General features: G+C 47.0%; 1 protein-coding gene across 1 annotated transcript; it reads right to left on the bottom strand.

Annotated features, from left to right (window-relative positions):
- Nucleotides 1-16,393: 16,393 nt before the first annotated feature.
- Nucleotides 16,394-17,489, bottom strand: LOC100280707 (osmotin-like protein). Its single transcript, NM_001153626.2, has one exon. It carries the CDS (start codon nucleotides 17,420-17,422, stop codon nucleotides 17,069-17,071), a length of 354 nt encoding a protein of 117 aa, NP_001147098.2. The 5' UTR covers nucleotides 17,423-17,489; the 3' UTR covers nucleotides 16,394-17,068.
- Between the last annotated feature and the right edge of the window lie 219 nt (nucleotides 17,490-17,708).

Here is a 17,708-nt window from a genome sequence, read left to right as displayed (position 1 = left end):
TTGGACTAACTAGTTTGCTCTAGTGTATAAGTTATACAGGTGTCAAAGGTTCACAACAAGCCAATTAAAAAGACCAAAGTTGGGTTCAAAATAGAGAGCTAAAGGCATCCCGAAAGGCTCCCTGGTCCGGCACACCGGACTGTCCGGTGGCGCACCGAACAGTGTCCGGTGCACCAGGGGACCTCGCGCAGAACTCCTCAGCCTCGGGAATTTTCAGAAGCCGGCGCGCTATAATTCACCGGACTGTCCGGTGTACACCGGACAGTGTCCGGTGCTCCAAGAGGTCGCGGCTCTGGAACTTGGCAGCCTCGGGAATTTGTCGCGGCTGCCCCGCTATAATTCACCGGACATGTCCGGTGTACACCGGACTGTCCGGTGTAACAGCGGGGCAACGGCTACTTCGCGCCAACGGTCGCCTGCAACAGCAATTAATGCGCGCCAGAGCGCGCAGGCGTCAGGCACGCCCATGCTGGCGCACCGGACACTCTACAGTACATGTCCGGTGTGCACCGGACTGTCCGGTGCACCATACGACAGACAGCCTCCACCAACGGTCATGTTTGGTGGTTGGGGCTATAAATACCCCAACCACCCCACCATTCATTGCATCCAAGTTTTCCAGCTTCCAACCACTATACAAGAGCTAGCATTCATTGCAAAGCACACCAAAAGAGATCAAATCCTCTCCCAACTCCACACAAAGCCTTAGTGACTAGAGAGAGTGATTTGTAGTGTTCATTTGAGCTCTTGCGCTTGGATCGCTACTTTTTCTTTGGCATTCTTTCTTGTGATCAAACACTCACTTGTAATTGAGGCAAGAGACACCAATCGTGTGGTGGTCCTTGCGGGAAGTTTGATTCCCAAGTGATTTGAGAAAGAGAAGCTCACTCGGTCCGAGGGACCGTTTGAGAGAGGGAAGGGTTGAAAGAGACCCGGCCTTTGTGGCCTCCTCAATGGGGAGTAGGTTTGCGAGAACCGAACCTCGGTAAAACAAATCCGCGTATCACACTTCTTATTTGCCTGCGATTTGTTTTCCGCCCTCTCTCGCGGACTCGATTATATTTCTAACGCTAACCCGGCTTGTAGTTGTGATTATTGTTGAGAATTTCAGTTTCGCCCTATTCACCCCCCCTCTAGGCGGCTTTCAATTGGTATCAAAGCCCGGTGCTTCATTAGAGCCTAACCACTCGAAGTGATGTCGGGAGATCACACCAAGAGGGAGATGGAGACCGGCGACAAGCCCACTACGAGCCACGGGAGCACTTCATCGGAAGAGTCCCGCACCAAGAGGAAGGAGAAGAAGAAGGACTCCTCCAAACGGAAGGAGAAAAGATCTTCTTCTTCTCACCACAAAGAGAAGAAGGAAAAATCTTCTTCCCACAAGTCGCATCGGAAAGGCGACAAGCACAAGAGGATGAGGAAAGTGGTCTACTACGAGACCGACACTTCATCAACATCGACCTCCGACTCCGATGCGACGTCCGTAACTTCTAAGCGCCAAGAGCGCAAGAAGTTTAGTAAGATCCCCTTACACTATCCTCGTACATCTAGACCTACTCCATTACTTTACGTTCCATTAGGCAAACCGCCAACCTTTGATGGCGAAGATTATGCTAGGTGGAGTGATTTAATGAAATTTCATCTAACCTCACTCCACAAAAGTATATGGAATGTTGTTGAGTTTGGAGCACAGGTACCATCCGTAGGGGATGAAGACTATGATACGGATGAAGTGGTCCAAATCGAGCACTTCAACTCCCAAGCCACAACCATACTCCTCGCTTCTCTAAGCAAGGAGGAATACAACAAAGTGCAAGAGTTGAAGAATGCAAAGGAGATTTGGGACCTTCTCAAGACCGCGCACGAGGGTGATGAACTCACCAAGATCACCAAGCGGGAAACAATCGAGGGGGAGCTCGGTCGTTTTCGTCTTCGCCAAGGGGAGGAGCCACAAGATATGTACAACCGGCTCAAAACCTTGGTGAACCAAGTGCGCAACCTCGGGAGCAAAAAGCGGGACGACCACGAGGTGGTTAAGGTTATTCTAAGATCTCTCATTTTCCTTAACCCCACTCAAGTTCAATTAATTCGTGGTAATCCTAGATACACACTAATGACCCCAGAGGAAGTTATCGGGAATTTTGTGAGCTTTGAATGCATGATTAAAGGCTCAAAGAAGATCAACGAGCTTGAGGAGCCCTCCACGTCCGAAGCACAACCGGTGGCATTTAAGGCGACGGAGGAGAAGAAGGAGGAGTCTACACCGAGTAGACAACCAATTGACGCCTCCAAGCTCGACAATGAGGAAATGGCTTTAATCATCAAAAGCTTTCGCCAAATCCTCAAGCAACGGAAGGGGAAGGATTACAAATCCCGTTCCAAGAAGGTTTGCTACAAGTGTGGTAAGCACGGTCACTTTATCGCTAAATGTCCATTATCAAGTGACAGTGACAGGGATAACGATAAGAAGGGCAAGAGGAGAGAAAAGAAGAGGTACCACAAGAAGAGGGGTGGCGATGCCCATGTATGCTGCGAGTGGAACTCCGACGAGAGCTCCACCGACTCCTCCTCCGACGACGAGGACGCCGCCAACATCGCCGTCACCAAGGGACTCCCCTTCCCCAACGTCGGCCACAAGTGCCTCATGGCAAAGGACGGCAAAAGGAAGAAGGTTAAATCTAAATCCTCCACTAAATATGAATCCTCTAGTGATGATAATGCTAGTGATGAGGAGAATAATTTGCGTATCCTTTTTGCCGACCTAAACATGCAACAAAAGGAGAAATTAAATGAATTAATTAGTGTCATCCATGAGAAGGATGATCTCTTGGACTCCCAAGAGGACTTCCTAATCAAGGAAAATAAAAAAGCATGTCAAGGTTAAAAATGCTTATGCTCTAGAGGTAGAAAAATGTGACAAATTATCTAGTGAGCTAAGCACATGCCATGACACTATTGCCAACCTTAGAAATGAAAATGCTAAATTAATTGCTAAGGTTGATTCTCATGTTTGTATTGATTCAACTTCCTATCCTAGAAATGATAATGTTGATTTGCTTGCTAGGATTGATGAGTTGAATGCTTCTCTTGCTAGCCTTAGAGATGAGAATGAGAAATTGTTTGCTAAGGCTAAAGAATTAGATGTTTGCAATATTACAATTTCCAATCTTAGAGATAACAATGATATTTTACGTACTAAGATTGTAGAACTTAATTCTTGCAAACCCTCTACATCTACTATTGAGCATGTGTCTATTTGTAATAGATGTAGAGATGTTGATATCAATGCTATTCATGATCACATGGTTTTAATTAAACAACAAAATGATCATATAGCAAAATTAGATGCTAAAATTGCCGAGCACAACTTAGAAAATGAAAAATTTAAATTTGCTAGAAGTATGCTCTATAATGGGAGACGCCCTGGCATCAAGGATGGCATTGGCTTCCAAAGGGGAGACAATGTCAAACTTAATGCCCCTCCAAAGAATTTGTCTAACTTTGTTAAGGGCAAGGCTCACATGCCTCAGGATAACGAGGGTTACATTTTGTACCCTGCCGGTTATCCCGAGAGCAAAATTAGGAGAACTCATTCTAGGAAGTCTCACTCTGGCCCTAACCATGCTTTTATGTATAAGGGTGAGACATCTAGTTCTAGGCAACCAACCCGTGCTAAGTTGCCTAAAAAGAAAACTCCTAATGCATCAAATGAGCATGACATTTCATTTAAGACTTTTGATGCATCTTATGTTTTAACTAATAAATCCGGCAAGATAGTTGCCAAGTTTGTTGGGGGCAAACACAAGGGCTCTAAGACTTGTGTTTGGGTACCCAAAGTTCTTGTTTCTAATGCCAAAGGACCCAAAACTGTTTGGGTACCTAAAGTCAAGAACTAAAATTGTTTTGTAGGTTTATGCATCCGGGGGCTCAAGTTGGATACTCGACAGTGGGTGCACAAACCACATGACAGGGGAGAAGAAGATGTTCTCCTCATATGAGAAAAACCGAGATCCCCAACGAGCTATCACATTCGGGGATGGAAATCAAGGTTTGGTCAAAGGATTGGGTAAAATTGCTATATCACCTGACCATACTATTTCCAATGTTTTTCTTGTAGATTCCTTAGATTACAATTTGCTTTCCGTATCCCAATTATGTCAAATGGGCTACAACTGTCTATTTACTGATGTAGGTGTTACTGTCTTTAGAAGAAGTGATGATTCAATAGCATTCAAGGGAGTGTTAGAGGGTCAGCTATACTTGGTAGATTTTGATAGAGCTGAACTCGACACTTGCTTGGTTGCTAAGACTAACTTGGGTTGGCTCTGGCACCGCCGACTAGCCCATGTTGGAATGAAGAATCTTCATAAGCTTCTAAAGGGAGAGCACATTTTAGGACTAACAAATGTTCATTTTGAGAAAGACAGGATTTGTAGCGCATGCCAAGCCGGGAAGCAAGTTGGGACTCATCATCCACACAAGAACATCATGACGAGTGACAGGCCACTGGAGGTCCTACACATGGACTTATTTGGCCCGATTGCTTACATAAGCATCGGCGGGAGTAAGTACTGTCTAGTTATTGTGGATGATTATTCTCGCTAAACTTGGGTATTCTTTTTGCAGGAAAAATCTCATACCCAAGAGACCTTAAAGGGATTCTTGAGACGGGCTCAAAACGAGTTCGGCTTAAGGATCAAGAAAATTAGAAGCGACAACGGGACGGAGTTCAAGAACTCTCAAATTGAAGGCTTTCTTGAGGAAGAGGGCATCAAGCATGAGTTCTCTTCTCCCTACACTCCACAACAAAATGGTGTAGTGGAGAGGAAGAATCGAACTCTCTTGGACATGGCAAGAACCATGCTTGATGAATACAAGACACCGGATCGGTTTTGGGCCGAGGCGGTCAACACCGCCTGCTACGCCATCAACCGGTTATATCTACACCGAATCCTCAAGAAGACATCCTATGAACTCCTAACCGGTAAAAAGCCAAATATTTCATATTTTAGAGTTTTTGGTAGCAAATGTTTTATTCTTATCAAAAGAGGTAGAAAATCTAAATTTGCTCCTAAAACTGTAGAAGGCTTTTTACTAGGATATGATTCAAACACAAGGGCATATAGAGTCTTTAACAAGTCCTCAGGACTAGTTGAAGTTTCTTGTGACGTTGTGTTTGATGAGACTAACGGCTCTCAAGTAGAGCAAGTTGATCTTGATGAGATAGGTGAAGAACAGGCTCCATGCATCGCGCTACGAAACATGTCCATTGGGGATGTGTGTCCTAAGGAATCCGAAGAGCCTCCAAATGCACAAGATCAACCATCCTTCTCCACGCAAGCATCTCCACCAACTCAAATTGAGGACGAGGCTCAAGTTGATGAAGGAGAAGATCAAAGAGATGAGCCACCTCAAGATGAAGGCAATGATCAAGGGGGAGATGCAAATGATCAAGACAAGGAGGATGAACAACCAAGGCCGCCACACCCTAGAGTCCACCAAGCAATCCAACGAGATCACCCCGTCGATACCATCCTCGGCGATATTCATAAGGGGGTAACCACTCGATCTCGTGTTGCACATTTTTGTGAGCATTACTCTTTTGTTTCCTCTATTGAGCCACACAGGGTAGAGGAAGCACTTCAAGATTCGGATTGGGTGATGGCGATGCAAGAGGAGCTCAACAACTTCACTAGGAATGAGGTATGGCATTTAGTTCCACGTCCTAACCAAAATGTTGTAGGAACCAAGTGGGTCTTCCGCAACAAGCAAGACGAGCATGGTGTGGTGACTAGGAACAAAGCTCGACTCGTGGCCAAGGGGTATTCACAAGTCGAAGGTTTGGATTTTGGTGAAACCTATGCACCCGTAGCTAGGCTTGAGTCAATTCGCATATTATTGGCCTATGCTACTTACCATGGCTTCAAGCTTTACCAAATGGACGTGAAGAGTGCCTTCCTCAACGGACCAATCAAGGAGGAAGTCTATGTTGAGCAACCTCTCGGCTTTGAAGATAGTGAGTACCCTAACCATGTTTATAGGCTCTCTAAGGCGCTTTATGGGCTCAAGCAAGCTCCAAGAGCATGGTATGAATGCCTTAGAGATTTCCTTATTGCTAATGGCTTCAAAGTCGGCAAGGCCGATCCTACTTTATTCATGAAAACTCTTGATAATGATTTGTTTGTATGCCAAATTTACGTTGATGATATCATATTTGGGTCTACTAACGAATCTACATGTGAAGAATTTAGTAGGATCATGACACAGAAATTCGAGATGTCTATGATGGGGGAGTTGAAGTATTTTCTAGGATTCCAAGTCAAGCAACTCCAAGAGGGCACCTTCATTAGCCAAACGAAGTATACTCAAGACATTCTAAGCAAGTTTGGAATGAAGGATGCCAAGCCCATCAAGACACCCATGGGAACAAATGGACATCTCGACCTCAACACGGGAGGTAAATCCGTCGATCAAAAGGTATATCGGTCGATGATTGGTTCATTGCTTTATTTATGTGCATCTTGACCGGACATTATGCTTTCCGTTTGCATGTGTGCAAGATTCCAATCCGACCCTAAGGAATCCCACCTTACGGCCGTAAAACGAATCTTGAGATATTTGGCTTATACTCCTAAGTTTGGGCTTTGGTACCCTCGAGGATCCACATTTGATTTGATTGGTTATTCGGATGCCGATTGGGCGGGGTGTAAGATTAATAGAAAGAGCACATCGGAGACTTGCCAGTTCTTGGGAAGATCCTTGGTGTCTTGGGCCTCAAAGAAGCAAAATTCGGTCGCTCTTTCTACTGCCGAAGTCGAGTATATTGTCGCAGGCCACTGTTGCGCGCAATTGATATGGATGAGGCAGACCCTGCGGGACTACGGTTACAAACTAACCAAAGTTCCTCTTCTATGTGATAATGAGAGTGCGATCCGCATGGCGGATAATCCCGTTGAGCATAGCCGCACTAAACACATAGCCATTTGGTATCATTTTCTTAGGGATCACCAACAAAAGGGGGATATCGTGATTTCATACATTAACACTAAAGATCAATTAGCCGATATCTTTACCGAGCCACTTGATGAACAATCTTTTACCAAACTTAGGCATGAGCTCAATATTCTTGATTCCAGGAACTTCTTTTGCTAATTTGCACAAATAGCTTATAAATATACCTTTGATCACGTCTCTTTGATATATGCTATGACTAATGTGTTTTCGAGTGTATTTCAAACCAAGTCATAGGTATATTGAAAGGGACTTGGAGTCTTCGGCGAAGACAAAGGCTTCCACTCCACTCTACTACTCATCCTTCGCCGTCGCTCCGCATCACTCTCCATCTTTGGTATAATCTTCACTCATATGTGTTATTTGTCAAAGGGGAGAAAATAGTTAAAAAAGGGCCTATATTTCATTCCAAGTATCCGTTTTTGGCGATTCATGCCAAAGGGGGAGAAAGTATTGGCCCAAAGCAAAAGGACCGCACCACCACCCTATTTTTAAAAATCAATGGTTTTCAATTGGAAAATTTCAAATTGGTATCTCTTTGTGTTCTAAAGGGGGAGCAAGTAGTATTTTCAAAATTTGATATCTTAAAACCCTCTTGAACACTAAGAGGAGAATTTATTTGAGGGGGAGTTTTTGTTTAGTCAAAGGAAAAGCATTTGAAACAAAGAGAGAAAATTTCAAACTTGAAAAATGCTTCGCAAAAATCTTACTCATTTACCTTTGACTATTTGCAAAAGAACTTTGAAAAGGATTTACAAAAGAATTTGCAAAAACAAATCTGTGGTGCAAGCGTGGTCCAAAATGTTAAAAATAAAGAAACAATCCACGCCTATCCTGTAAGTATTTATATTGGCTCAATTCCATGCAACCTTTACACTTACATTATGCAAACTAGTTCAATTATGCACTTCTATATTTGCTTTGGTTTGTGTTGGCATCAATCACCAAAAAGGGGGAGATTGAAAGAGAATTAGGCTTACACCTAGTTCCTAAATAATTTTGGTGGTTGAATTGCCCAAACACAAACAATTGGACTAACTAGTTTGCTCTAGTGTATAAGTTATACAGGTGTCAAAGGTTCACAACAAGCCAATTAAAAAGACCAAAGTTGGGTTTAAAATAGAGAGCTAAAGGCATCCCGAAAGGCTCCCTGGTCCGGCGCACCGGACTGTCCGGTGGCGCACCGGACAGTGTCCGGTGCACCAGGGGACCTCGCGCAGAACTCCTCAGCCTCGGGAATTTTCAGAAGCCGGCGCGCTATAATTCACCGGACTGTCCGGTGTACACCGGACAGTGTCCGGTGCTCCAAGAGGTCGCGGCTCTGGAACTTGGCAGCCTCGGGAATTTGTCGCGGCTGCCCCGCTATAATTCACCGGACATGTCCGATGTACACCGGACTGTCCGGTGTAACAGCGGGGCAACGGCTACTTCGCGCCAACGGTCGCCTGCAACAGCAATTAATGCGCGCCAGAGCGCGCAGGCGTCAGGCACGCCCATGCTGGCGCACCGGACACTCTACAGTACATGTCCGGTGTGCACCGGACTGTCCGGTGCACCATACGACAGACAGCCTCCACCAACGGTCATGTTTGGTGGTTGGGGCTATAAATACCCCAACCACCCCACCATTCATTGCATCCAAGTTTTCCAGCTTCCAACCACTATACAAGAGCTAGCATTCATTGCAAAGCACACCAAAAGAGATCAAATTCTCTCCCAACTCCACACAAAGCCTTAGTGACTAGAGAGAGTGATTTGTAGTGTTCATTTGAGCTCTTGCGCTTGGATCGCTTCTTTTTCTTTGGCATTCTTTCTTGTGATCAAACACTCACTTGTAATTGAGGCAAAAGACACCAATCGTGTGGTGGTCCTTGCGGGAAGTTTGATTCCCAAGTGATTTGAGAAAGAGAAGCTCACTCGGTCCGAGGGACCGTTTGAGAGAGGGAAGGGTTGAAAGAGACCCGGCCTTTGTGGCCTCCTCAACGGGGAGTAGGTTTGCGAGAACCGAACCTCGGTAAAACAAATCCGCGTATCACACTTCTTATTTGCCTGCGATTTGTTTTCCGCCCTCTCTCGCGGACTCGATTATATTTCTAACGCTAACCCGGCTTGTAGTTGTGATTATTGTTGAGAATTTCAGTTTCGCCCTATTCACCCCCCCTCTAGGCGACTTTCAAAGTACGTGGCCGTTGTGAGTCCTGAGTACGGCCGGACCGTCCGCCGGAGCTCTCCGGACCATCCGGTGGGGTCCCGGACCGTCCACGCCTACGTGCCGGACCGTCCGGGATATGCAGCACGGGTTCCTGCATCTGTCTCCCTGTCTGCGCTTGCCCCCCAGTACTGGAGGCTGTGATGGTCACCTTTAGGGTCTCCCCTCCATCGGGAGTCTTCTCGGCTACCACTTTCCTGCAAGAAACTTTACGATCCCCATCGGCCTCTTAAGCATTGCCGATGATTGTCTCTTTGCCTTTGTCTTTATCGGCTGTATTTGGCCGAACTAGGACTTTCTTGCCCTCGAAGTCAATCATGTTCATTGGACAAGGCTCTGTATCCACCTGCATTTCCTAAAATTTCAATCGTCCCTCGTTAATGGCCGATTAAATCTGTCGCCGAAATACATTACAATCATTAGTGGCATGAGAAAATGAGTTGTGCCACTTGCAGTATGCACGACGTTTTAGCTCGTCGGCAGATGGAACAGTGTGATTTATTTTAATGTTGCCATTTTTGAGTAATTTATCAAATATTTTATCACACTTGCCAACATTAAACGTAAACTTTACATCCTCCTGCCGTTTCTTTTGAATCGGCTGTAGGGAAGCACAAGCCGAAGATTTGGCCTACTTTGGCCAAACCATTTCAGCAGCATATATTTCTGTTGACTCGTCCTCTGAGCTACTTTGATCGCACTCTACTATATGTACGTTATGATGAATTGCTTTAGCAGTTTCTTTGCTTCGGCTTTCACAAGCCGAAGCTCTCTAGTGTAACTGTGCTAGTGTAAAAAATTGGATGCCTTCTAATCTTTCTTTTAAATAATATCATAGACCATTAAAGGCTAATCCTGCTAGCTGTTTCTCTGCTAAATGAATTTGGAAGCATCGGTTTCTTGTATCTCGGAATCTCCGGATGTAATCATTAACCGATTCATCTTTTGCTTGTCGTAATGACACTAAATCTACCAAATCCAACTCATAGTCACCGGAGAAAAAATGATCATGAAATTTTTGTTCTAGATCTCCCCATGATGAAATGGAATTAGGAGGTAAAGTGGCGTACCACGCAAACGCAGTTCCTGTTAAAGATAATAAAAATAAACGTATGCGAAATGCCTCTATGTCGGCCAACTCTCCTAATTGTGCTAAAAATTGGACTATGTGTTCACGTGTGTTCTTTCCTTGATCACCTGAAAATTTCGCGAATTCGGGTATCCTGGTTCCCTGTGGGTATGGGTGGTGATCAAATCGGCTGTCATAAGGTTTCCGATATGATTGCCCCCCAGGGACCATGCTTACTCCGAGCTTATCTCGGAATGCCCCGGCTATTTCTTCCCTTACTATATCAATGGCAGCCGGTGCGAGACCACCGGCTCTCTGATCAAACATAGGTGGGGTTGGCTGGATATTAGCATATTGTCTTTCCCCCCATTGGTTTGAACTACGTGGTGCATTGACACTTGCCCTATATGGTTCATATGTTTGATCGTTCCTTTCCGGCCTTCTCGGTGGGGCCGGAAAGTTTTCCTGGGCTCTAGATCTCGAATTAATGGGTTGATGCATTGTATAGTGCGATGGGAAGTGCTGCTGGGACGGGTGAGGATTCAGGTAACAATCCTCCTCAAAAAGGTCATGTGCGGACTGTCCGGACATTGGCCCGGACCGTCCGTGATTATGTGCGGACCGTCCGTCGTTGTACGCGGACGGTCCGACTGGGTAGTTTAGATTCTGTGTCGTGTGTGGTGGTTCGGGCGCATATCTAGGTAACTCATTAAAAATAGGCCCGACTGTTGTTGGTCCGGACGGTCCGCGCTCACGTGCGGACAGTCCGGGCATGTGCAGATCGGCTGATTTGCTGCCGATTTGCGGTTGCTCAGGGTATGTGTCCATCAGCATCCCATAAAGGGGTTGTGACTGGTCGTGACAACCTGTAGCCGATGTGTTACGCGTGTTACCTCCTAACTCAACCTCGTGCGAAGGAAAATTTGCGATACTAGATTTATCAAATGCACGTACTAGTCTCTTAAGATCGCTTTGCATACCCCCTATGATGTTCTGCATTTGTTCACGTTGCTCTTCTACATAATTTCTAAGAGATTGTAGCTCGTTGGTATTACTTACATTGGGGATATCTGGCGTGGGTTGGAGCGAAGTCGGATCCGTCGCCCGGTGTCGGACGACCTTGTTGTTCCTGTCCACTTTGAAGTTGGCCAAGAATTTTGCTTTCGCCTCCTGGATCATCCGCTCCTTATGCTCCTCAAACTGGAGCTGCTTGTCAGCCGGTAAGGTTTCCCAAGTCGGCTCTATGTTGTTGCTTGGAGAAATATCAGAGCTATCCCTTGAACCGGCCATTGAGGGCCGATTTGATGCGTCTATATTTGTTGGTCCCACTGTGGTCGCCAAAAAGTATGTTGACACCTTTTTGGAGGCGCCAATCACTTCAAAAGAACCAGTGGCGGTGCTCTCTGGTCAGGCGCGGACAGTCCGCGGCACAGGGCCGGACGGTCCGCGACCTGGCGTGAGGCGGCGGTGCTCTCTGGTCAGGCGCGGACGGTCCGCGGCACAGGGCCGGACGGTCCGCGACCTGGCGCAGGAACTCGGGTTCCCTGCCTGACGGCCGGACGGTCCGCGCGTGCGCAGGGGCGGCGGAAGATCGCCGGCGGCGCCTGGATCTCGCTCCCGGGAGGGACCCCGTCGGGGAGGAGAGATCCTAGGTGGTGTCTAGGCTCGGGTAGACCGACCTAGACTCCTCTAATCGACGTAGAGTCGAGGAGAGGCGGAGAATTTGGGGATTGGAAGACTAAACCTAAACTAGACTAGAACTACTCCTAGGATAAAATGTAAATTGTATTGATTGAAGGTTCGATTCGTTGTTCCAAATCGGTCGTAGACCTCTCTATTTATAGAGGAGGAGGGCTGGACCCGTTACAAACAAATTTCCGAGTGAATCCCGCGAATCTAGCTAACAACTGTAGCACAAAACTCGGAACCCTAAACTGCTCTGCGCACGCGCGGACCGTCCGGCCCCCAGGCGCGGACTGTCCGGACCGCGGACCGTCCGGCCTCAGGGCCGGGCCGTCCGCCCTGCTCAAAATGGGCTCCAACAACACTGTGACATCCTGTTGCTATCGTTATGTCTAACTCGTCTTTAGGACAATCGTAGATTCGGCCTAAAATAACCGTGTTTTGTAGACCCCGCACAAAAAAAAAAGCACTAAAATGTGGATTGTTACCATTTTACTCAAACCTAAAATTAGGGCCTCGATAAGGATTTAACATAAGGGCATGTACAACACAAAACTCTTGGATCGGTTTTTCCAAATATAAAAGATGACTAAGAGACTATATAATGCAATTCTACCTGAGACATAGGGCCTGTTTGTTTCGGCTTCTGGCAGCTTCTGGCCACCAAAAGCTGCTGCGGACTGCCAAACGCTCAGCTTTTCAGCCAGCTTTTATAAAATTCGTTGGGCCAAAAACCATCCAAAATCAACATAAACACATAATCGGTTGAGTCGTTGTAATAGTAGGAATCTGTCACTTTCTAGATCCTAAGTCCTATAAACAACTTTATCTTCCTCCACACGTAGTCGTAATGTTACTCAAATTCTTCCCACAGCCAGATTCTCCCCACAGCTAGATTTTCAGAAAAGCTGGTCAGAAAAAAGCTGAACCAAACAGGCCCATAGTGAGCTGAGTTCTAGATGTTTGATGATACGAGCATGATTTACTTCGCCTTATTCCTCTCCATGAGTTTTGTTAGCTACTCTGCTAAAATATTTTGGTGAACCGAACCGTCGAATGTAATTAAGGGCTAGTTTGATAACTTTATTTTTCTAAAAAATTCAAATTTTCTCTTAGAGAAATGAACTATTTTTTCATAGAAACTTAGAAATCCTATAAAAATGAGGTTGCCATGCTAAACAGGAAAGCACACTGCACACCAGCCAAACTCGGAACGAGAGGTCACGTAAGTAGTCACCGGTCACCACTGACCACACACCGCTCGGGCAAAGCCTAGCTTGGCCCTAGCAGCCTAGCTCCATGTGTTTTATGCATGTTGTTAGTCGGATGAAACCCAGGTGCAGGGCGAACAATTTCGGCAGAGCCGCTTTTCCCCGGCGAGGCAGACGATAGGACGGCCCTCGTTTTCCCAGCGCCACCACCGGAGGCAGGTCCGGTTCAAAGCGCGATCGGAATAGGACAGATAACGATCGGAACATGCGGGTGGCGCCGGGTCGTACGAGCACGAGAGCAAAAGTCTCACGCTTCGGGCCGCCAATAGTGCGGTCACCGGTGGACCACACAGGCTACACGAGCCGCAGCCGCAGAGGCACAGATCCTCTCTTTTTTCCTTTCGGTGACCTTTGTTGTTTGGGTCTTGTCCTCTTGGGTCGTTCAGGCAAGACGAATCTAACCGGGCGTCAAGGGAAGAAAAAAGCAGCCCGTATCTTTCAGCTGATATTTTGGTCACCTGCCTCTGACCTGATCACATCGGTCAAGACCTCCCGCCTGGCTCGCGAACGACAGACGCGACGCGAGTACGAACGAAACACGAGACTCTAGTGCGGTGGCCACCTCCATGGCCCAAGGAGGGCACGCCATCCGCTCAACCCTGCTCAATCTATCGCGGCGTGCCAATGTGCTATCTTCATCGCCTCGCCTCATCCGTCCTTCCGCCTGCGGCGAAATTTGTCCCTGCTGCTGCCTCCTCCCCTCCCTGTCTGATCTCTATCGTGGGCCTTGAACTGGCCCAATCGGCAATCTATTAGTCGTCATGTGCTTTTTGCACCAGCCTAACAAAAAAAAGGGGGTTTTGATAGACTATACCTGGATCGTTGATGGTATCTTTCTTGGCTATGCTTGTCATAGCATGGCTTATAGATTTTTACTGGTCAAATTTGAATAACCCGATGTGTTTGCTAATACAATTTATTGAAACTAAAGATGCCACATTTTTTAAGAATATGTTTTCCCTTGGGAGATGTATAAAATATTATTAATCATGGAGATAAGCTAACCACCGAACAAATTGCTCCAACCAAAATTGTGGAACAACTACATGATGATGCAAACAATGTGGTACTACTAATTTACAATCTGTTTGATTTTTTTTTGACCAAGTTTGACCGACTTGTCTTATTCTTTTTTTGTGAAAATTGGTTAAAAAAAATTTAAGGTCATACTTAAAGTATATTATATGCTAAATTATACCACGGTAAACATTAATAATAATTATGATTTTTTAATAAGACGAGTTGATTAAATTTAAGGTAAAAAATCAAATAAATTATAAATTGCAACCTAGTAAGATAGAGAGGATTCTAAAGTCCAGTGGCGACGAGGGTGAGTCATTCGAATAACTCGCAGCTTATAAAGCAAGACATGGGCTTCTCGTCAGTTAGTGCAAAGCTGAAAATCAGTTGCCTTCAGTCTGTTTAGCCGTCCCAAAATGAGTCCATTTGAGACAGGCACGCAGCACAACATCAATGGGCCGTGGCTTGGTGGTTGTATTCTGTTTCAGTGTTTCGTTCCTTTTGAGACATGGTACATATAAGCAAAAAGTATACACTAGATAATCCAATAACTAAAGTACGAATGCCCCTAATCTAATAGGTGTACAAATATACTTCCCTCGATTACATTGAACTTCAAGCTCAATTTGAAAACTTTTACTGAACATTTTTTATGCTATTTTGTATGAAGCTCGGATGCCGTGTGTCCTCACACTTATCGCATGAAATGCTCACGCGTCTGTCTGTATTTCAAAACGCAAGTTGAGAGCGTCGAGAAGGAAGGCCACTCCATTTGTAGCTTTAATTGTTTAGCTAAGGATATATCCTTAACAGCTTCTCTATCTTATCCTCTATTTTGAGCTTAACTCTCCAAAATATGCCATCTACCGTAGAAATCTCTTATTTTCACGATGTAGTGAAAGACAACCTAAGAGATCTCTTAATAACCCCAATGCTTTCATATTGGATTGGAGCACCGTGCCCTCCACAATACCTTTCACAAGGCGCTCCTCTCCCACACAGGCGCACAGCTGACAGTGTCCATTTGCTTATGATGGTGTACTGCGCGTTCTTATCCACTTCACAGGGACCACCCACGTTGGCGGTTTCACTTTCAGTTCACCTATAGCGGCGCTACTACCCTACAGCGAGTCAGCGAGTCCTTCGTGCAGTCACGCGCTCCGGCCTTTCACCGCTTCCGAGGCTCTGCCTCCTAAAGCTTTGCTCTATTCTCAGCCACAGGGAGCATGAACCAAGCTCATGCACCGGCTTCATCAATCATCAATCTCGCATGTCCGTTGGGAATAATGCACGCAACGGTTGTAAATCTTGAGCGGTTTTGGTGTCAAAAATAAATTTGATTTGTTCTAGACATGTTAACCCTACCCCATATAAGACCGAGGCACCGAGCACGACTTCTTTCACAGTTTAACTCTCATCCCTTCCACTATGTTTATTGTGTAGCATGATTTGAAAAAAAAAAAATAGAAACAAACTATTTTTTTGGCAATGAAAAGGTTTCGATATTCTCTTCGTCAATCCCCTCTGTAACAACTTAACCGACATGTAACTAATTCATGTATGAGCCTTTATGTTGGCAATGAAAAGGTGGGATATCTCACACCCTCCCCCCGCGAATATCTAAAAAAAAAGAAGCAAACTATATTAAAATTTTAAATTTTTCCTAGTTAAATCATGTTTCTCGGTGAAAAGAAGCGAAATCCGATCCGGATGCGACGGTTTCTAAGGAGAAATAGCGAAATCCGGGAATTTAAATTTGAAAATTTAAACTGCTCAAGATTGATGGGTTTTTGGTGATCCCTGCACAGAACGTGCATACACCAAATACCTAATCAACGTTCTCGCTGCACCGTTTTGTACCCACTTGAGCTCAATTCTGTGCTGTGAGCCTGTGACATAGATTCGGAGCAGCGGCGCCAAAACGGAGAGAAACAACCCGATTCCATGATCTAAAGGCAGAGGTAAAGCTGCCAAAAAGTGGAACGCGAAAGGGACAAGGCGGCACTGGTCTCTATTAGAAGTTTGACACAATTTCATGTTAGATTCTAGTTTAATCTAGAAATTCCATCGCAAATGTAACCGATCGAAGTATATAGCAAGTGATTCAGCATACGCGAACGATCATTACAGTGCTCATCAAACAAGTTTTTATTTCAGACTGCAAACTGTAGTAAGCAGCAACAGCATGACATCAGTCTTGCGGCCAGAACGCATGCATCCAACAACCCAGTATACTACAGAGTACAGACAGCCTACACAGGCCACACCGCCACAGACACGACGGGAACACAGCCACAGCCCACAGGCCCACAGCTATTCCAGGCATCCTACTACCTCTACTAGCGACACTTGTTGGCGGCGGCGGCGCACGGGCGGGCGCGGCGCGCCCAGCCCAGCCCAGCCCTCCGAGCTCTAGTGGCAGAAGATGACCTTGAGCTCGCGCGGCGCGGCGCACTCGTGGGTGAGCGAGGGGCTGTCGTGCGCGTAGGTGAAGGCCTGCGGGCACTCTCGCTTGAAGAACTCCGAGTACTTGGAGGCGCGGCAGGTGTGCGGGCTGTTGTACATGTTGCGGCAGCACAGCTCGTCGGTGCGGAAGGCCTCGCAGCCGCTCTTGCACGCGAGGACGCTGCCGGCCGGGGAGCGCAGCTGCAGCTCGCCGGGGCAGGTCTCGGTGAGGTTCTTGCGGCAGGCGAGGACGGGGCAGTTGCCGCGGCCCTCGTGCGGGGTCACGGACAGGCCCACGTTGAAGCCGTCCACCACGCTCACGCCGTACGAGGTCTGGTCGTTGCCGTGGTGGAGGTTCACCTACGCCAGCGTCGCGGGCGCCGCGCCGCCGAGCCCGCCGCACTGGAGCCGCCCGCCGCAGTCGCCCGTGGCGCAGTGGAGCTGCGCGCCGGCGCCCGCGCAGCCCGTGCGCGCCCAGATGCGGCCGGACCAGGGGTGGGCCGGCGCCGGGAAGGACTTGTGGGAGAGCGGCGGGAGGAAGAAGCCGCCGCCCTCCAGGACGTCGTGCCCGGAGTTGGCCTGGATGCCCGGCCACACCGGGTAGGGGCAGTTGTTCACCACGGTCAGGGTCATTGGGGCGTAGTCGGCGGCCACCAGGAGGCCGCAGCTCAGGAACGAGGTGGCGAGCAGGAGGAGCGGCTTGGGAGAAGCCATGGGTTGGGTTCTTTGTTCTTGAGTGAGCTGGTTGTGGTTTGTGGACGCGAGTCCGTGACAAGTGAAGCGAGGGTCGTGGACCGTGGTTTTAGGTGGGTTAGTTTTATAGGACGTGGGGTGGGTGTCGTGGGTTTTGTAATTTTGTTTGGCTGAAGGCTTTGGCGAACTGGTGCGGCCGTGTCCGTGTCTCGATGCGTCGACTCCCTTTGCATTTTTTATGCAGTGAACAAAGGACAAACCTCTCGCTTCATCTTCCGTCGAGACCTTGCTCTTCACCGCAGTAATA

Source organism: Zea mays, chromosome 3 (genome assembly GCF_902167145.1).
Source record: "Zea mays cultivar B73 chromosome 3, Zm-B73-REFERENCE-NAM-5.0, whole genome shotgun sequence".
Lineage (NCBI taxonomy): Eukaryota > Viridiplantae > Streptophyta > Magnoliopsida > Poales > Poaceae > Zea > Zea mays.
Note: the sequence above shows the minus strand (reverse complement) of the source record. Positions and strands in the feature narration are given on the sequence as shown.